The sequence below is a fragment of the Anarrhichthys ocellatus genome, unplaced genomic scaffold (genome assembly GCF_004355925.1).
Source record: "Anarrhichthys ocellatus isolate YVR2014 unplaced genomic scaffold, GSC_Weel_1.0 scaffold49, whole genome shotgun sequence".
NCBI lineage: Eukaryota > Metazoa > Chordata > Actinopteri > Perciformes > Anarhichadidae > Anarrhichthys > Anarrhichthys ocellatus.
This window is the reverse complement of record NW_022280079.1, coordinates 2,343,119-2,364,787: the sequence shown is the minus strand read 5'-3', so window position 1 is coordinate 2,364,787 and position 21,669 is coordinate 2,343,119. Positions and strand designations below refer to the sequence as shown.

Here is a 21,669-nt window from a genome sequence, read left to right as displayed (position 1 = left end):
TGTGTGTGTGTGTGTGTGTGTGTGTGTGTGTGTGTGTGTGTGTGTGTATGTGTCTCTGTTTGTCACTTCCTGGGAGAGAATAGAACAGGAAGTCGGAGTGAGAACCAACAACAAGCGCTCGCCTCACCTCCACAAGGGAGCCTTTCTCCCCTCACAGCAAAAAGGAGTGTGTGTGTGTGTGTGCGTGCGCAATACTTGTACAGCTATCTTTGTGAGGACCAACTTGAGTTTAAAAACCCTGAGAGTGAGGACATTTTTTTGTCATAATTCAATATAATTCTCTGGTTCATCATTGCATGTAACAATGCAACCTTGAGTCTCTGATAACAGTGTTTAGAATATTTGTCCTCATATTTGCTCGTATTTTATACACAAAAACACGTTGCCTTACACTGAAATGCCTTTAACTACATGTGTGTGTGTGGGGGGGAGGGGTCTTTACTTACATATCACTGTTATTTTTCACAGCTTATTATCATAAAACTGACAAAATAACAGGAACATTTGTGAATGTCACATGTGATGTTGAGACTTGACTCTATGTGTTGGCTTGCAAGGACGATTACAGCTGACCCTGACCTTTGACCTCCCTAAACTAAGGGCGGACGAGACGAGAGCCCCCCCCCTCCCATCCCCCTCCACATACAGCCACATCACCATAGTAACCATTTATCATAGGGTTGCACGGGAGCTTCTAGATGTAATGTCGCCCTCTTGTGCCAGTGAGCAGAATCACAGGATTGAGGCAGTGTTCAACCACATGTGACAGCATGGCAAAATATTGTGTGGTGGATTTAAGTGGATGTCGGTGTGGGGGGTCGTATCTGTTTGGTTAGGTCAGCTGTGAGACGCTGTCCAGCCTCTTCCTCGTCCACTGAACCCCCAAATACAGATTGTCCAACCATTGCAGCTGACCCCACCCTCTCACTCATCAGCCGTTATGGGTCATCTCACACCCTTCAAACACCTGTAAGAGCCGCTGGGACAAAGCGGCATTTACCGTAGCCTTGTTGTCATGACGATGGCCGGTTACATAAGTGCCGGGCGCCGGTTTCCACAGATGGATGGCGCACGTAGGTCTTTGTGCTGTGACACGAGACACCACACTCACACACACACACCCTGCCACTGTTTGTACATTCCTCCAGCTGGATGTGGTCCTCTGCTCGTATGTCACGGAGGACACGGAGCTGTGTGACAAGCCACGTGAGCCAGCGTTGACGTCTGAGATCCGATTATTTTCTTCAAGCCAGTGGGGAGGAATCGCCAGCTGGGTGGCACAATGCAAATAGACTCAACAAGTTCCTTATCATACCGGATAAATCTGACATTTTTTAACGATTTTGTCACTTAAAAAAGTGATCTCACTGATTTTCTTAAACTGGACAGACACTGCGATTGTATTAATCTACTACATTGCATGAACTCGCACAACAGTCGCAGTTTTAATCTGCCTTTCTGCCAGAGCCAGCGGCTTTTATGCTCACATCGTGCAGACCAACGTAAGCATGAAACCCCTCGTTATTAATTGACATTTCCCATAAAGATTATTTGGACACAATATTGACAAAGGTGAGAAACAAAATATGAAGCTGCATCCTCTGACAGCAGCCATGAGGTAAATCAGACAGAGGGGTCCATTGTTTCTATCTCGCAAAGGCTTCGTTGCTGATTGGCGCCGGCCAAGAAAATTATGATTGGTTATGCCAAAGTATCCCCCCCCAATCTATAGACTCCTTTACATTGCATTCGCCATCTTTGGTGGTTAACTGGCATTCTGTTGCCAAACTACGTGCATACACATACATTGGTCGTCATTGTTAACAGACTGTAAAAGGGTCTACATTAGAATGATAATGTACGGAATCAGGCCTTTCCTTAGCGGTAAGGTCTGGCTATGTGAGGCAAGCATACCATCATCTAACTACTTTCCTTTGTTGGGTTACAGATGTTGTTTTTCTGTTGTGTTTGAAATATGCTCTGTTCACAACTAGCACATCCACTGCGTAGTACTGTATTCCCCCACAATGTGGAAGCCTCTCTTGTGGAGTTAAAACGGAAAATATGACGTTTAAAAATACAGCCAGGGTTATCTTTTTGTATATTATTATAGAATATTGTATTTCCTTATCATCAATGGCAGCGAGGATAAGGCTGAGTGCCCAAACGTGGTTTAGAACAAAGTCAGCACACATCATTCTGCACTCACATCATTATATAAATACATGTGTTTGTGATGTCTAAAATGAGACCGCGCTTCAGTATGTCGCTGACAACACCAGCTCTGAGCTGTCGTACGTTGTCAGCCTTGTTTGCTGTGATGTATGTTCCGTTTGAATTCCTCCGTGCTGCTGGAGGCGAATTTTCACGTGCCAGCTGTCCATGCCGCCGTGCTGCCATAGCAACCACATTCATGTTTGAGACAAATTTACTCTGAATAAGAAGCGCTGTCACATTTTTCCTCCTCTGACTTGACGGCTCATGTGCTGACAGAGGACGTACTGCAGGGAGGATGTCGGTCTTAAGTAAAGGGTGACGACCAATGATGTGTGGGTTTTTGAAGCATAGCTTTTCTTAGTGTCCCTGTTGTGGTTGAATTTTTTTATATTATCGTGTTGTACTTTAGACAAAGAATAGGCCTTAATATGCACAGTATCTGGCTGTCATTAATATTATTATGTAGCATTAGTAATACCTAGAAAGATGCACTCGGTAGAGGGCAGATCTCTGAATACAACCCTCAATTGGCTAAACCCTCGTCTAGACACCAATAGGCTTCAAGGCATCGTAAAAGGCACTTCATTGAAATTCAAAAACAAGCGTCGATGGATGCAGGCAATCGGATAGAAGTCGTTGTATAAGACACGTCATACAAACAAAATTAAACTCACCAAGCTCTCTTCGCGCTTTGCAGTGGCTGAGTTGTGGCGAGGTACAGCAGTGTGTGTGCTGGTAGTTCCGTTAGCTGTTAGCGATTAGCCAAACATACCGTCCAAAACACTAAAAGTGAGCAGCAGAGCGGCGGCCGAGAGGTACGCAGCAGAGTGTGTGTACTGCTAGTTCAGTTAGCTGTCTTTTTCAATTTGCAACCACACCACTAAATAGACTACACACTGTCTCTTTAAATGCATCTTCATTTAAGATATTCTTAGTCGAGGCTTTCAACTGGATCTCACTGTCTTCATCGGCAAATGACACGCGAGCGAAAGCTCCGGTCAAACCAGTAAGTGGACATTGATTAATGATATTTTTTGTCAATTACCTTACTTTAAGGTAATTTACAAAGTATTTATTTGTTTGTCGACTTACTTATTCACTATTTACTTATTTATTTTTCCATCAACTCTCCTTTCCTGATTAATCCCTTCCTTTACTTGTATCCAATATAACATTCTTGAAATGAAACTGTTAATGCTCTTGAACCCTTTGGATTACTGTCATGATCCGTGATGGATTAATTCGTCCATATATTTATTCAAAGTGGCGCAAAAATGGTAAAAACAAAACAAAAAAAACAACTGTTTTTTAATCCCTACTTTTCTTTTAATGCTTTGTTTTGTTCTGCATTCACTCCTGTCAGAAAATAAGCGACTGTCATCACTGTGATATTGGGACGATGGTTTACACAGATAGAATAATGAAGCTATCTTCTGTCAAACAATTATACTTTGTACAGTTGAGTGAGGATTCAACTGCATGCCATCGCCAATAAGGTAACAGACCCGTATTAGCCCCTTATTCTCCTTAAGGAGCTAATACAATATATTAAAAATACATAGATGGAACTAGTGACTAACTCATCTCACCGCTGCAGCTGTGGCACCACAAAAACGTCTTCCCCCAGAAGCTGGTTTCACATGGTGGTTTAGATGTGTGTTCCCATTGTCTAGCACCATTTGAAATCAGTGTTCTTGAGGACAGGAGGACAGCTCCGGCAGTGAGTGAGCCTCAGGAGGACAAGCGCAGGACTGTCCTTCCTCCTCCTCCTCCTCTTTCTCCTCTAAAAGATAACTGATTTCTTCTGGTGCATAGAGCCCGCTGCAACCGTCTAGCACCATTTGAAATCGGTTATGAAACTGTGGATCAATGCATCTGTGAGTCTTCAGCAAAGCGCAGGACGAGCAGGAGAAAGTAACTACGGCCTTTTTGTTCCTGGACTCAAGCTGGAAGTGATCCATCAGGAGTTTGAAGGCCACTCACGGATGTTGTTTCTAACTTCTACCAATCATGGATAACAACGTGATCTCAGCTCTAATAAATATTACTTGTGTCTTCTATTAATATAATAAATGATGGGAGTTCATGACCTGTGTCATTTACACTGCCAGCAACAAGTCAATGTTACTGCAGTTCCCGCGGACCACCACTAGAGGCTGATCGAAGTCACAGAATACGCCTTTATGGTTATTGAGCTGGTCCATGTAAAAGAAAAGACCTTTTTAAAATTTACAATAAAGCACATTTCCCCTGACAATGCTTTGATGTGTTTTTATTTCCTGTAACTCATGAAATTTTTTACATTAAAGCAGATGACGGAGTCACAGTAGAGATAGCAGAAAGAGGAGAAAATGAACCTGACCACAAGGCTTTACATGAGAATAAATGTCCCAGGGAAGAGACTGCAGGTCAGGGGGAGGAGTTATCTGTTCATGGTTCTTTGTATGTTGTTGATCTATGAATCGCTATGGTGATTATCTAAAGGGGACGTTGTTTACTGTGACTACGACCACAATAATACAGTATTAAGCAGTGCAGAAGTGCCCAAAGTCAGAGGAGATTAGATACTGAAGGGTGTATTGCTGTGTTGGCAGAAACGTTGGGACCAGCCACAAGCTTAATTCAGAGTCAGCAAGCTCAATGAATTTAGTGAACAAATAATTCGTTTTTACTTTTTAATGTTTGAATATTTCTACAAGTGAAGTTCTACAGTATGAAAATAACAGGGAGTCTGTTTTGTATTCTCTTTCCAAATGGGCTCTTTCCATCTGATACACGTAAATGGGTGCACAAAGCTCGCTGAAGACCAAAACCTATAAAATAATGGGAATCACGAGAAACTGTCTGAGAAGCCAAAGAGGCCAAAGACCGTCTCCGTTTGTATTTCTCAAACTATCAATAATTGTAGTTCATCTTGAGAAGCTGAGACTTTAAGCCACTTGATTCCACTTTCTGTAGAATCAAATAAGGTTGAAAGGGACAGTTTACACCCCAAAATCCATATTTTCCCTCATACCTGTATTGCTATTTTACAATCTAGATAGTTTTGGTGTGAGTTGCCTAGCCAGTGTCTCTTTCCAGATATTTAAGACCTGGTTACTGAAGATAATCCACAGACCTTGTTCTGAGTTTCATGTTGAAACTATGCTGAACGTTTCTATCTGTGTTCACAGTTTGAACTGTCAGAGCCAGCACTGTCACAACCTTGACTGTTCTTTGAACCTTGTAGCCATTTCAAAATTCCACTCATTCTGCTTTAATCAACGACTGAGGACTCCAGATCTGACTACCAATCATAGGTCACGCCATGTCAGACGTGACATGAAGTCCAACCAAATTTTATCTAAAAATATTGAAATGATTAACAAATAATTTTTACATCATTGCAATGTGATGTGAAAATATTATAGAATACAACAATTGTAGTATGTGTAAAGTCAAGGAATTGCGCCACATAGAGTGCAGTTTCTAGGTCTTTTTAGTATTACCAGTGGTACATCCACAAGTTTGGGGATAACTGTTCTAGTAGGACAACCACTCTCTGTCTGACCAGCTGTAAAATGGTATCTGGAGACTCGAACCCGCTACAGCTTCACATGTTCAATGCCAAGCCAAAGTCAAAAGTCCACTGTGTTACTTTGGCTCATGGCCTGATAAGTAACATGTTTTCTTTTGTTTTATTTTATATGGATATATATATAGGAATAGAAATAATTGAATCACAAAAACCCATAGGCACTGGTGATTAAGTATATATCCTGTGACTTGCTGATTGAATGCTGAAGGAAAAATGCATTAATACTGTGACTCTTTTGCATTATTATATTGCATTATAATCACTCCAAAATGACACGGTTGTGTTGCGTTATCTGCCCTGAAGTTGAACTACTCTGGCCCCGCCCATTTAAGGGTAATATCCTGTCAACGAGCTCATCTGTTCTCCTCTCATTGGTCGATTTGTGGATTTCCGCCATATTCAAAAAACAGTGACGAGCCTCTGCTATTGTGGTAGAGTCGTAGAATAGATGTATTGTTATTATTCTGTCTAACTAGTTGCCCCTGGTCTGTGACATTTCAAATGGGTGAAACCGGTGAAGCCCGAGCTCACGTTTCGACTTCAGAAAAACCAAAAAGACAGCCGAGCTCCGGGAGCCTGAAGAGGAAGGTTTCAGCTGACGAGGAAGAGTCTCTCCTCCAGAACCACAGCAGAAGTCTGAGACGGTGAGTCCGTCTTTTCTGTTCAGACTCTGAATGAAACTCACTACAGCTGCAGTAGCGTTAACCAAACTAAAGGAAAAAAACACATACACCCGTCAGTGTCAAACAGTGTTTGCTAATTAGTCCCGGTTAACATTCACATTTGAGCTAAAGGTGGCTAGCATGCCTTTATTCCTGCAATTAGCGGTACATTAACGTTACTTAGCGAACTATTGTCTTTAAACGAAGGGTTTGAAACTGAGAAATAGCCATGGGAGTATGAGCAGTCATTTCTAACAAGTTTATAAATTCTCCAAATACATGCGAGGCTGTTTTACATGCTTTTTGAACTGCGTGTAGCTGTTTCCGGTTGCGTCAAATCGCCACTAGATGTCAGCAAAGAGCCACTGCGGGCCTTGGCCTCCACTGGTTGATCCCTGTTCTTTGTTGTTGTATTTGAGTTGCTTTGTCTGCTTTTATATGCGTCTTGTTAGAAATGTGGTATCTATATATATTATTTATAGTTTTGGGGGAGATTCTGGTTTTACTCTGGAGCATTATTATTATCTTTTTTTTTTTATGGCTCAGCGGGTTTGGATCTGTGTTATTATTAATATTTATTCAGATGCACTGATTTTTATTCTGTCAACTGATATTAATTCGTTTTTAAGTCTTGACAAACAAAACGGGTTCAGATCCAAAAACCACATAGTGAATCATTTATTAAAAAGTTTTATTAAAGGATAGTTTCACATGTTTGAAAATGCTTAAAACAACCCTCACATGACCTCCATATGTGCATACAAACAGTTAGTGTATGTCACTGTCCCTTCACTGCAAGTAAAAACCTGTTTGATTAAAGAAATCATTATTTACAAAAATACTTTAGGTTGCATTTCTGTCCCCCATCATGTGGTTTTGCTAAAATGGGATCATCAAAATATTTATTGGATTACAGCGACCAATACCAGGTTTTCACGTTGCTCTCAACGTACATACATAGAATGTACAAATAAACATAAAAAAATATAAAAACAATACATCTTTGACACATCGTGTGCGTGTTGTTTTAAGACAGACTTTGAACCTATTCTTTGAGTAAAATCCCTAAAACTAACTAACAGCAATACCAGTTCGTTATGAGCGTGATTCTGGATCATGGCAACACAAACACTTATTGTACCTTCAGGTATTCTCTTTAATTCGTTGGACATAAATGTGACCGGCTCTTAAATAGCATCCCGGAGCTCATTTGTGTCAGTCAGTACAGTGAGATTTATCTGGTATGTTTTCAGACTGGCGGCTAACATACAATAACAGCAATCAGAATGTTTTTGGGATTACAAACCCCTGCGAGAGTTTATACTGGACTCTTTTCAAAGGTTTCCATGTTGTGTGCCAAAGTGGTCCTACCCAGTGCCCAGCCGGCTCTGCAGACAAACATGGAAAACCATCACACGATATTTGACCTCCATAACAAGCTTTATGGGGGGGGGGAAGCATAAATGCTGAGTTAGAGAAAATAAGTTTTGATTTCCCAAGACTGGCATTAAATACTAGACTGGACAGAAATAAACAAAAGTTTTCTGTCCATGTAAAGCACTTTAGTTAAAACGGCACGTTGAATGGGCGGAGACAGAGTTATACATTCTTTCGGTGGGGTTTGTGCCTCAAAACTGGGAACGTTCTAGTGCAATGAAGTTCACTTCATGTAACAATAGATACAACAGTAGTATGCTCCCTGTGGTATGATACTATCGCCATGAAAACGGCATGTCTGAGCGCTCCTGTGCATGCCTTCTGTAGTATCGGTAGAGAAGACACAGGAGGATGGACGGGGTCAGCGCTGGGGTGTTTCAGTTTCAGAGTCAACTTTAACAAACAAGGGCAGGGCTAACTGGGATGTTAATCCACTGACTCATGGGCCACACTTCCCTCAACATGTAAGAGCAGGTACGGGGGTAGAGAAGACCTTTGTCCCCTGGCTGGTGACTCTGAGAATTTTTTTTAGAGTTTTAAGACACTTTGGCTTCACTTCACTACGTCAGAACCGAAGGTTGTCACCTGGTCCGTCTACATGTTGCGGACAGAGAGTAAGCAGAGGGTTTGGTGTCTCTCTCTTTGAAAAGATATAAAGGATCCATGGGAAGATCTCACCAACAGCTACTAGGCCCTTTTGTTGCGCGTGCCCCTTTGAAGCGGAAGTGAAGAAGAGTTTGGCTTCAGCGTTAGTAAATCCAGCAGCAAAAGTGAACTGCAGCCAATGAGCCGTGGGTTTTAAAGGCCCGCTGTGAGCACCATGAAGCTCCGCCCCCGCTGCTGCACAAAGCGCGGGTCGCTTGTTTGTATAAGGTGTATCAATATTGAACGTGTCTTGTGTCCAGAGTGCACACTGCACGTCCTTGGGTACCAAGCAGTACAACCGCTAAGAGTTAGTTAAATCAGATGAGCAGTTCTGGAGATGTATAAAGGACACACAGACAGACACAGATTCCTTTCTTTAAAGTTAGATAGCAATCTATAGACGGCAGAGATCAGAGCCCTGCACACCTTCAACATCATTCAAAATCAGCCATAAACTCCCTGAAAGCAGTGTGGGCCTAAAGTTAAAATAAAGATAAAACTAGCTTGTCACATGGTTTATCTTGTCAGCTTTTACATGTTTAATTTGTATTTAAAATGCTAAATTTCTACTGTAGTATAAGAGGAAATTACAATATGAAATCTGTTATCTATTAATGATAATAGATATGGTGTCTACATTTATTAGAAATATAGTTTTTCTTTTATCTTTTTTCAAACTGGTGTCATAAATATTCTGCATACAAGTGGTGTCTATTTTTCACAAACCATAATGTCAAAGCCTCTCTACCAGGATACAGTGTCCTCTCTCTACAGTCTGTGTCGAGGCTCACTGAGTTTCATAAGCTGCACACTCACTTAGCCTTGTACGGCAGTCGTGAGACATTGTCCTCATGTTTCATCAGTGTGAAATAGTGCTTCCATACAAATCAAAATGATCGTAGGTATGAGACGGAGGCTAAGCACTGCTTTGATGTTTGTCTTCTTGCCGTGTTCATCCACTCGCTGAGTGTGACGTGTTGTGTGATTGTCCTCAGGGTGGCAGCATTTCACCTTTACTACTGGGTCCATACAATCTAGGTTAGGTCTGTCTCCCGGCAGCGGGGAGGACTAAGCGAAAAGTCGTTTCAAGTACAAGTCGTTTTCTAGTTTCTGCCACTTTGGATTTAATCCAATAAACAAACTATGAAAATGTACACGGAACCTCAACCTTCAACGTTCTACTTCTTGGTCCTCTCATGTTGGACTGAGGACAGACTGGCCGCTACTGCGACTCACTATCTCCTCTCGAGGTAAGAGTGGTATTACAAGACAGGAGGCTAGCTGGTTAGCATGCTCATTTCAGCAGATATCTCTGCAACACAATATACTACCATCATCGCATTCTACTGATGAAGTTAGTTCATTCTTCTAATGTTTCAAACTAAAATTGGTTACTGATTACACAGGCTGAAGATAAGTTGTTTGACATGAGGAGGATTAACAGTACTCACGGCTGGTTTGGGGTGTGTTCAGTCTGGACAATCACACCGTGGAGTCCCAAAAAAGGCGAAGCTGTCCGCTGCCAGAACATTCTGATAACAATAAAAGAATGACTGTCCCGGTAAGCTAATAAAATTCAACCTGGTTCATTTCTTTGCCGCAGTACAACTGCTTCATAGCATGAAAGCTTTCTAGAATTGTAACACCAGGTATTGTTTTGACATCTAATAAGCATTCCATTTCTGGACTTTCTAGATCACATTTCATCGCCTTGGCAAGATGCCCACATTAATGCAGCCTTTAGTTATTTATTATTTATTTATTTTCATACTGCCGACCTGTAGGCGATGAGCTTATTTCCTCGGACTCTTTTATGACAAACATCTAACAGTTGTTAGGATTCAGCAGTGAGACATTAAGTCGATGAGCGGAAGAGCGGTCATGTTTAATTGCTGCAGTCTTTAGTCTCCCAGAGGGATTCCCAGCATGCCTTTCTATGCCAGTGTGAGAAATTGGCCTTGGCCGAAAGCCCTATGATACGACAATCGTCATATAGTGCGTGTGGCCCAGCCTCACTCCGCTGGAAGTCCTGCCCATTGGACAGAAGCCTCTGCCTTTACCGTCAGCCAGTGAGCAGCCCCGCTTCTCTCTTAACTATGTTTCAATACAGCTTTAACAGCTACGGTACATGATGACCTTACACGATCACTCACTGTGATTGTATGGGAATTATTTCATATCTTAACCTCTTTGACTTCCATAGAATTCTACATGAGATCAAGAGAAAGTGAGGAGGATGTGTTCCAGCACGGCTGCCACTAACCACTAATTTTCTATCCATTCATTTATTGACTGTTTTACCGATTTCATCTCAATGATTTACTTTCCTAAAAAAAATCAAATTGACCAATTCATTCAACTTAATATTGATCTGACAAGCTGCAAGTCATTGCATACTGCAGCACAATACAAAATGTAAGCAACAGTTCACTTTGTGTAAAACTGTTGGTTTAAACTGGCAACTCCAACATGATAAAATACAAGAGGGCTTATTATTTAAATAAGCAGTGCCAGTTTCTGTTTCTATTAAAGCCCTTAAAAAGGAGGCTCATGTCTGCATGTTAAGCAACATGAGAAAAAGGGAGATAAACAAATCTTTCACAATTACTTACTATATATGTATATGTATATATGATGTCGATGTATTGCCCAGCCCTAGCTACACTGATACATTAGCCAGGTCAATATGTCAGCCACTATTTCACAATTTACAATATTTCAGCTAGTCATTTAACGCTTGTATCTACAGAGACCAGGGGTGTGCATCAGCAGAGTGAATGTCGGTTCCTAGGTCGTCAAAAGTGCAAGTGAGAGCATTAAAGTAGGGCTGCACAATTAATCTCACTCTTTTATTGAAATTGCAATAAGGCATACTGCAGTTTTCAAATCGCAGTACAGTATTAGTAAAAGGCAAAATACAAAAATGTCATTATTCTACAGACTTAAGACTTTAGAAAACATATTTCTTTGGTGCACATCCGAGCAACAATCTGCTGATCACCCTCCATTTGAATCTGATTTTGGGAAATAGATCTGTCATCTGTTCACCACCGAAGACAAGCAGTCGATCGCCTTCTCTGGAAGTTTAAAGACTGACATGTTGAGTGTCCAAAATTGGAGGTTGAAGACGCTTCTTGTGCAGGAGCGTCAAGTTAATGCAGCACTCTGACAGTTATAAGTCTGAACAACACCTGCAGCGACCTCTGACCCCTGACTTGCCTCCGGGACACCCAGGGAGCTTCTCATTTTCCTCCTCTCTTGTCATTCTGCAAACACATGCTGTTTATCCTGAACACCTTACAGTAGCATCGGTGCACCCAGCATGGGTGGTCCCAACAGGAAACCTCACTTAGTTCATTAGTGCGAGTCGGTGCTCTGTTCAGCCCACTGAGCTCCACAGGACATGTCTGCCTCCCTCCCCTTTTCATTTCATTGTCTCTACAGTCAAACCTGTCTGTGATGTAGTTTAGTTTACTGGGCTACAGTGGTGTGAAACACTTCTGGTTTGTGGTCACATGTGAGCTTTGTTACTGTGGTTTTGTAGGGATCGTTTGTTAACCACTGAGAGTTGCTAGTGGTGGCTGATTTGGCAACGGTGGACTTCAGCTTCCCAGTTCTGTTCTATTAGTCTGACACAAACTGTTGTGCAGCATGGGGTTCTTTTCAATAGCAACTGCAAAAATGGATTGGTCAATGACGTTCAATGGGTCTGATGTACAAATACTGCATTACAGAAAAAGGCCGTAAATGATTGTGGAGCCTCGACTAAAACTGGGCCAAAATTGTTTTCATTGTCAGTTAACCTGACCGTTATTATTCCGATTTAGCGTCTGTAAATGTAAAAACCAAAAAATCCAATTTCCCAGCGCGACCTCTTCAAATGTCTTGTTTTATCTGATCAGCAGTCCAACACCAGAAGATATTTCGTTTTCAACTATATAATTTCAAGAAATGTAGCAAATCCTCGCATTTGGCTGGAACCAGAGAATGTTTTCACTGAAATTATTAATTGATTGTCAAAATAGTTGATTAGTTCTCTGTCGATCTATTAATCAGTAAAAAATCAACATATATTGACGTGAAAATATCACATATTGTTACCTGGATGGTACAAAAGATTATAACCTTATTATATGTAAATAATGGCCAACCTTTCTGTCAACTTGGTGCAACACCTTAGCTTGTCTAAACAATGTGTCCAATGTACAAATACTTCATTACAGTAAAAGACTGTAAATGGTTTTGTAACCTCAACTCAGACTGGGACAAACGATTGTTTTCATTATTTTCTGGAACCAGAAAATGTTTGACATTTGTGATAGAAAAATGTCTTAAACTATTAATCACTCATCAAAATGGCTGCCTAATCAATCCGCTTAATAAATCGAGTTAACTACTTGTTTCCCCAGCCCACTGTTAGGAGGCTGCAGCTGCCCGTAGTGCTGACTATAGATGGACAGTCGGCTGTGTCCACAGATTGATGCCAACTGCAGCAACAGTAGTAGCTAGTGGCGCGGCAGTGTAACTGGAATGACTCAGCCTTAGGAGCAACACTTGCCGGACACACACGCACACACAGAACAAGTGTTTCTGAGCAGCTCCGCATTCTTCAAATTGCTGGTGCCTTTTTATGTCCCGCCATCGCCGGCCCCCAAGACATACATCTGCAATATCATCAACTACCCTGACACCATTTATGATCATGTGTGAGATAATATTTTATGAAATCTGAGCAACAAGGAGGTTTTGATTCAGCGTGCTGTCATGTCTGCTGAGTGTGATGCACCGTCGTTGCGTGATAGTTCCCTTAAACACACTCCACGTTGTCTTAACATTTCAACTTCTACTTGCATTTTCACAAGAGTTCATTTGTGGTATCTACATTTCTTAGAAATGTAGCTTTTCTTCAACTTTAAAAAAAAAAAACACAAATTCTGGCTCCCAGAATCCAAACTTTTTATAAACAAAAACCACAACGTCAAAATGTCAATACAAACTGCAGTTTCTAGCAAATACTGGGACCTAGAGGCAAAATTTAAAAAACTGTTAGAAATGAAAAAGAAAAATATGAATAAAATTAAATGTAATTAAAGAAAGAAATGGCAAGAATCCACTTTAAACTGAATATTCAGAAATCTAACTGGCGAGGCAGCCTCCTTTTCACTGTCAAGTTGTGTTTTTACAACATGTGCATCGTTGCCTCTTGAAAGATATTTATGCATTTTTCACTGGATTCCTTCTCAATGGCCAGACAGCTTTCTCCCTTTTCCTTCTTTTTATTTGATCAGGTTCAGCAGTTTGGTTTAATAGATCAGGTATTTAGTTCCATTAACTCCATCAGTCATTGGGTTAAAAAAAAAAAAATATCTAGTACACCCAAAAATAAATAAATGTTAAAAGGCAAATTATATGCATTTGTAATTATTGCAAAAAAAGAATACATTCAGCATTATTTCTCAAAAACAAACCATAATGTCAAAGCCTCTCTACCAGGACACAGTGTCCTCTCTCTACAGTCTGTGTCGAGGCTCACTGAGTTTCATAAGCTGCACACTCACTTAGCCTTGTACGGCAGTCGTGAGACACTGTCCTCATGTTTCATCAGAGTGAAATAGTGAGAAGGATTTACAGTATGCATAGCGGGGGGTGGTGATTATCCGAAAAATCCCACTGTGGAGATTCCCCAAAAAAGGCAAGGCTGTCCCCTTTCCCAGCAAAAAGAGCCATTTGGCCGATGTCCACATCGTTGGGAGGGGAAGGAAGGTGATAAAGAAGGACTCCTTCTTCAAACACATGGGGACAGCTTAGCAGTTGAGGCCTTTTTTTATTAAGGAAGTGGACCGGGGGTCGTCCTGTTCCCCTTCCCACCCTGACTTTGGAGGATCCTTATCTGAGTTGGAGGACAAGCGCTGAAGCGACACCATGCTGAGGCTGTGGTAGGTAACTGGGGGAGGTGGATGATGTCTTTCTCACTGCTCCATGAGTCACAGTTCCCCTCTTATCACCTCAGTCATCGGCTTTACTCACTCTTCGGCTGTGACTTCAGGTCAGAGTGGACTCCACTGGGGGGTTTAGATCCATCTGATCATGGTTCTTCACAGTGGTGGTGGGTTTTGATGGATTACCCTTTGGTGATGACGCTCAGGCTCCACCGATGCACCATGCAGGCCCTGTAGATGGTTTTGTAGCTGAGGATGCATTGAACTTCTTTTCTAATCTTGACCTCCCCCTCCGGTTGTTGTGCAGGTCACTGCAAAGAGGAAGTTCCTTCACCTTCCTCACCCCAGGACCACAATGGGACTTCGGTCTGGTGAGTACGGGCCTCGTGTTTATTTTGTTGCAGATCGTATTCAAGACATTCGGTTTGGCGAGTTTATTGTTTATCTATTAGCAGAGTGGCGACTGTCAGCTCTACCTGACAGAAAGGGGAGGAAAAAATGTGCCAGGTGGTCCAAAGACAAGACAATTACCTCCAGGCTTTATTTACTTCATATTCAATATACAGTACTTGCATGGCAGCTGGCTTTGGACTGACATCTGTCCTGTCGTGGAGACGCCGCTTCCCGTCGTGACGACGTGTTTTGGCTTTAAATCTCGCCTCAGAGTTTTTCAACAAGGTCTCGGAAACGGCAGCGCTATTCATTGTCACGCTGATTGGACGGCAGCTCCCTGTTGGCCGGCGGCCATCCAGACTGGAGGACAAATGTCTTATTTACTAGAACATCCTCGCACTGAGCATGTTGAGCATTGCGCTCCACGCAAGGTCTGGGGTGCGTCGCCTTGAACGCCTAATAGATAGGGAATACAGAATTGAAGTTTTAGTGCTACTTATTCAGTCGTGAATATGTCCTGTTATAAATAAGGATGTCCCGATCAAGTTTCTTCTGGTACTGATCCCAATCATAGTCCAAATATCGGGTATCTGCCAATATGAGTCTACTCTGGTACTTCAATTTCTCAAATGTGGTTAAACATGTATCTGACATATTGAAATAACCGCTGTAGTCTTCTAAATTCAGCCGACTTCTGACTCTTCAAATATTCTTTTTTTCTTTATATATGTGCATCCCTAATTACAGTGGTTGAAATATGCATGTGGTTTCTGAGGAAAATTTTCGAAAATGAACATATGTAGGCTAACAATAGCACAAGTGTAGAATACACAAATATAACTCATTAATTATAGAATATTAGAGTGCTGCAGCAATGACTCCCGAAACCCAGAAATGAGTCAGCGTTTCTGCACTTCCGGTTCCTCTTCTCCAAGTCAACTGGTTATTTGAATGTTTTTGGTTAGATGCCTGTGGTTAAAACAAGCTTTTTATGTTTTGTTCTACGTGTCTTTAAAAAAGCGGTTCTTACTACAAAACGCCTTTACAGCCTTGCAGTGTGTACCCACTCTCATGTAACCATGTTGTAGTCTGTTTATAGCCTAGCATGAACTTTTTACTTCTGCTGATTGCATTCACGCTTCAAAAAGGATTAAAGTGGTGTTCAGTTGTGAAGATTATCTTGCTGGACAAAACATGTACGTTTTTATAAACGTTTGTTTACCACAGGAGCTTATTTTCCGCATTAATCCAAAAGCCAAGAATCCCATTGGCTTTTTGGCGAGGGAACCAGTGCGATGACAACTTGCTGGTTGGCCTACAAACATGCATCCTCCCTGCAGCTCTCTATAGTCTCCATGTGCTCTTTGAGATTCATAGACTTCTTGGCACATGGTCTGTCCGTGTGGATGTTTCACGTTATTGTGATCTATAACTGCATTGTTGCAAGTGCAGCTGTAGTTGGAGAGCACTATCCATCCAAAAGCCTTGTTTCACTGTAATGGCCTTTATACTTAACCTTCACAGCAATTGCCTGCCTTGATCCTCTGGTTTTTCAGATGCCATCAGTGAATCTATAAACTTGGCTCCACATTCCAGGACAACTTTCCCTGAGTATATCTCTATCGACCGATGACTGTTCTTCTGAGGCTCCCTCATGGTTGAACAGGGCCTGCTCATGTTAGCCAGAGACCAAATGTTGGATAAAGGAAATCCAGCCTGCTCCGATTTCTTATCCAGCCCCGTGCCATGAAAGCATAATGGCCTACAAACCGCCACCTCTGATAGACCAGCCCGCTTGCGGTTTTACAGTCGGCCCTAAATGAGACGCGCTGATTAGGAGCAGAAAAAGAGCGAGCCGATTACACGGCGAGCAGCGTGACCGAGTGGCGAGGCCTTCCAGTTTTTTTTGCCTGAAACATAATCCATCGGCGGTCTGAAAGCGAGGTTTTGGAGAGCGAGAAGGCCGACGGCTTTTTATCTTGTGCCAGCCTGCTGCTTTTGATTAGCAAACATGGCACGCTTAAAAAAAGCATGTGGACCTCGTTAGCTCACCCTTTCTACCCTTTCTGTCATTTATAAATCTACCGAACAGCTTGCAATGAAAGAATCCTGGAAGTGTCTTTGGTCTCGTTGCCCTTCTTATCTCAACCCACTGCCACTTTAAGGTGGAAGCTTTAGCCAAGGCTTTGTATAAAGTTTAGCCAAGTCGTTGGTCTTTGAAGTGGTTGGGGGGGGGGGGCTGGGTATCGGTGGGGGTGCATTCAGGCGAACCTTGGAAGCGGGCGAGGCAAGCATTCCCTGGACACTTGGTGCGTTCGCTCAGACTACATCAGGTACGAGGCCTCGAGGGGCTTTTCTGTCACGGGCGAGAATGTGAGTCAGGTTTCCAACCCAATGCCAAGGTGGAGCAGATCAAACAAGACTGGCGTTTGGTGGAATGTGAAGGTAATTAACAGACATAGCGAGAGTCTGATTCTGGGCTTTTTCTTTTTTTGTCTCCTCAAGCAACAAGTTCAGGCGGCCAGAGATGTCAGCCTCGAGAGAGTGGCCCGTCTGATGAGCAGCATTCCAGCTTTTAATCGCATAATGTGATTTTAATGTGGCTGTCGCGTCGGGCTTTTCACTGAAAACATTGATAATGATTGTGGGAAGGCCCATATCAACGGCAATTTGTGTCCAAACCAAGGCCGACTTCTTCAACCACTGACTGTCTGGTGATTCCTCAGCATTCCGCAGGGAGCAGGATTTTATCACTGAACCCTTGATATCACGTAATGCATCCAACGTGCCGCTCCCCAGAGGCCCCTCATCCATTTCAATGAGAGATCCCGGTGCGGCTGTATCATCAGCAGCACTTTGATGTTTGCACTGCTGCTGCTCCACGTCTTGGATTCGTGCCTCTTAATAGTTGATAACACGTGTTTAGTAACATGATTTTTTATTTTTTTTTATTGGCTCTTTGTGATGTGATTCAGGCTTTTGACAGGCAGGGCTCCACTTGTCTGGGGCAAGTAAAATGCCCCGTCGGGCTAATGAGCCAACTAAGTTGTTGGATCGGGCAAGTGGTCAAACAGAATTAAACACATTGTTTTTTGTTTCTGGAGCTGGTATTTATGAGCTGAAGCGCAAAGCGAGCATTTCAATTATCCTGGAAACAGGAGTTTAGTTAGTTGGTGTAAAAAGATTTACTTAAAGAAAGAATAAACATGACAATTAGTTTAGGTCTTTGTTGTTAGTCGATAACTGCTAATAAATTGGACAATTTGTATCGGGACAAGTGTAAATGGCCAGGTTGAACTTTTTTCTGGACAGCTATAAGTTACTTATGCTTTAACTGTCTTCTACACGTGACTGAGATGGAGCAAAACAATGGCGTGCCTACATCTTTCACTCTCTTACGGTTGAACTTAATACACTTGTATTGGCAGAACTGTTACACAACCGACGCTGCCAAAGTCTTTGAATGTTGAAATCTGAATTTATATTCAAACCAGTCTCTGTCTTTGTTTTAGTGTTTCTTTCTTTACCTCCCTCCACCTCTTCCTGACCGCACAGCAACTATCGATCTTCCTTTTTACCAAACTGTACGAGGTTAAACATTTCTCAGCTAGCTGGGTTGGAATGAGCCGTTCATCGGGTCAAATGATGGCTTTTTTTCTGAAGCGCATGATGTCATGGTAATATGAAACGGCTATATTGTTAGAGGCTTGTTCCTCTGCCTGCTGGACTCTTTCAGCCGGCCGGTATCTAAGCACGGCAGAAGCAAAACCCACTCATTGTCTGTCTGAAAAGCGCTGAAAGGTGTTTGTGGTATTAGCTCATTATGGCTGCCGTGTTTATGTTGTCTGTGTACATCATCGAGCTTTTATGTAAGGCACAAATCTGTCAGTGTCTCCCCAGATGAGTAACAAAGCAGCCGTGTGTGTGTGTGTGTGTGTGTGAGTGTGAGAGAGAGAAATGAGCAGATACGAGGGGGAGTTGTGTTTGTTGAGTCAGAGTGTTTACTTTGAACAAGTCGCTGCTTGGAGCGTGTTATTCCATCTGCGAGCTGCTGACGGAGGGATTTCCAAAGGTGGCAGGAACAGGACGGCTCATTTTCTTCTCCTTTTGTCCCTCCGCGTCCGTTTTTCGCACTCTCGTTTCATTTTTTTATCTCCATGTGTAAGACCTGAGCTTAAGGCAATATTTAACTTGGATGGGAGCGTTCACACTTAGCACGCACACTTCAGGGACAGCAGGCTGCAGACTGACCCGCCACTGCCATTCAGGCTCAGTCTCCGTGGACGTTTACCTAAGCTAGTATGAGCGGGATTCTTCTCACATGTACAACTTCTGCGCACACACACACACAGAAGATTACTGGCCAATCAGCAATGTCTGGGAGATGTATGTTGAGCAAAGAGCTGCTACAAAAGAACAAGCTTACGTTAGAGCAGTGGTTCTCAAACTTTTTCTGTCGCGCCCCACTTTGGAGGAAGAAAAATGTTCATGCCCCACCGCCCCAACAGAATTGTAACAAAATGGTCTATGTTGAATTTTTATTGAAATAACATTTCCGTTATCCTCCGTCTGTGCTTTTTCAAATAATAGAATAAAGAAACTTGCAATCACTTAAGTAAACCAGATTGCTCCATCAGACAAAAACTAATAAAATGTGCAATCACTTTGTTAGAACAATGCAAATAAAGTTATATCTGTGCAAAAAATAACTACAATTTGGCAAAAAATAGCTTATTGCAATTGGCTGCAATTAACCTGTTTTGCACTAAACATCTTTTCAAGATAACAATAAAGTGCAACCTGTGAAAAACTAAACAAAACAAGTTCAAATATTTGGCTATAAAGAGTTTTACACTGCATTTTGCTTGCGGTATTCATCAAGTTTCCTCTGAAAGAACTCCAGTGGCTTATTGACGTGAGTGGGGTGTAATGTCTCCAAGTGTCTTTTTAATTTGTTGGGTTTCATACTATCTGCATCTAGAGTTTTCAGACATAAAACACAGACTGGTCTCTCCTCATCTCCTACCACGTTCACTGTGAAACCCAGAGCAAGATAGGCGTCATCATATTTTCTTCTTGGCTGCTTGCTGTTCGTCTCGGATGCATCGCTTGCGGTTGCTTTTCTGTTCCCGCCTGCCAAATGTCTCTTCATTTTGAACACTAAGCCACACATGTGAGTCGCCAAGGATCATGGCCGTCGCGTATGCGCAAGCGTAACCTGTTAACGGTGTAACGTAAACATTTACACGAAAGTACAGGCATTTCACCATGTATTTATTAATTAATTAAAAAAATAAATAAAAAAAAAAATCCTGCATTTCCCCCTGCGCCCCACCTCTCATGGTGTATTGCATTCATTCCTAAAGACTGGATATAACATGAGCGAATGTTTTTAACACTTGCCTAAAACAAACTTAAATGTCTGGTTTACCTATTCAAGATAATAGAAGGTGATGGCAGTAAAACTGGTCAGGAACGCGCAAATTCACTCTTCTTACTATTTCCGGATGAGGCCTGTGCCGTTTTAAAGAGTGGGTCCCCAGATCTAAAGTTTAGGAAACACTGGTGTTTTAAAATGTTGTTCCATTTGGCTGTGTCGCAAATTACTGAGTCGTTTTGGTTTTTATATGATTTTCAGATCAATTTGATGAAGTACTTTCATAAATATAAGGTATTGCCTTCGCTGGATGAACCAAAAACAGACATTCCTGTCTGGTTCTTTCATCCATTAACAATTTTTCAACTGTTTAACGATGTCACGATACAAGAAATGTAGAAATTGATACCAATACCCCATAATTCTCAATACACAATTCAGTACAACAGTAATGATTTCAATTCAGATGATTAGAAAATAAATGATTGTGTTTCTATTTAAATATTTGCTTGAATAAACAAATTGGCATTAGTAGTTTGAAGGATGTATTCTAAGCTGCTTAGGAAGTAAAATCGGTCATAATTCTCTCTCTCTAATCTCTATTATATAATGCTGTGAAAACATCTCCTTTAAACAACTGGATTTATTCAAGTTTCTCATCAAAACGACATTTTATAAGATTTGAACACATGATAACGTTATAGTTTAACTTGGCCCAATACTAATTTTGACTGAATAGTGCTCAACGCATCATAATGGAACCTCTGTTAACCTTAGCGGTTAGATCTGTTATTGTCGAATAAATCAATCAGAAGATCAGCAAGACACTAAACCCCAAATTGCTCCCGGATGCTGTGCCATCGGTGTGTGAATGGTGCTATACAAATGCAAGACAATTACCATTACCATGACTGTGCTGCTAACGTTCACCATCTCTCTCTGTTGTTTCGGCATTGTCTTGGTGCCAAAGTATCACTTATCGTGACATCCTGATATTGATGTGTTTCCCACAATGTTTAATAGTGGAGGCGCCTCACCTGAAATATAGAGTGCTGTTGCTATTGTCAGAAGGATTCATTACATTTTCATACAATGTAACATGAGCTTTATTAGGCTTACATTAAACCCACATTTAATAAGTGATATTGCTTAAGCACCATCTAGTATTTACTTTGATAATGAGGTCTGTCAGGATCCGCCTGATTGGGTTCACCTGGAGATAACCATGTATTGTGAAATGAAAATGTACATATGTGGTGATCATGTCATCATAACACCATAACAATGGTTAATGTTGACAGAATTACTTAAAGTTATAAAATTGATGTTCAGTCCAATCCCGTCCCTTTTGTTGGAGAATAAATGTGTTTTAAGAAGTCTTTGTAGCCATTAGAATATGTATGTGTATATATATATATATAT

At 41.7% G+C, this 21,669-nt stretch overlaps 1 protein-coding gene across 2 annotated transcripts in view; it reads left to right on the top strand.

Moving 5' to 3' along the window:
* The first annotated feature begins 6 nt into the window (after positions 1 to 6).
* Positions 7 to 21,669, top strand: part of net1 (neuroepithelial cell transforming 1) — a 48,203-nt gene continuing 26,540 nt past the window's right edge. Inside the window, exons 1-3 of one of the 2 annotated variants that reach the window (XM_031869887.1) lie at positions 6,360 to 6,438; positions 14,371 to 14,474; positions 14,785 to 14,848. In XM_031869887.1, the coding sequence (XP_031725747.1) occupies positions 14,461 to 14,474; positions 14,785 to 14,848 (78 nt within the window). In that variant the 5' untranslated portion in view covers positions 6,360 to 6,438; positions 14,371 to 14,460. Of the gene's footprint in view, positions 6,439 to 14,370; positions 14,475 to 14,784; positions 14,849 to 21,669 lie in introns of both variants that reach the window. The other variant, XM_031869886.1, reaches the window with a different exon arrangement.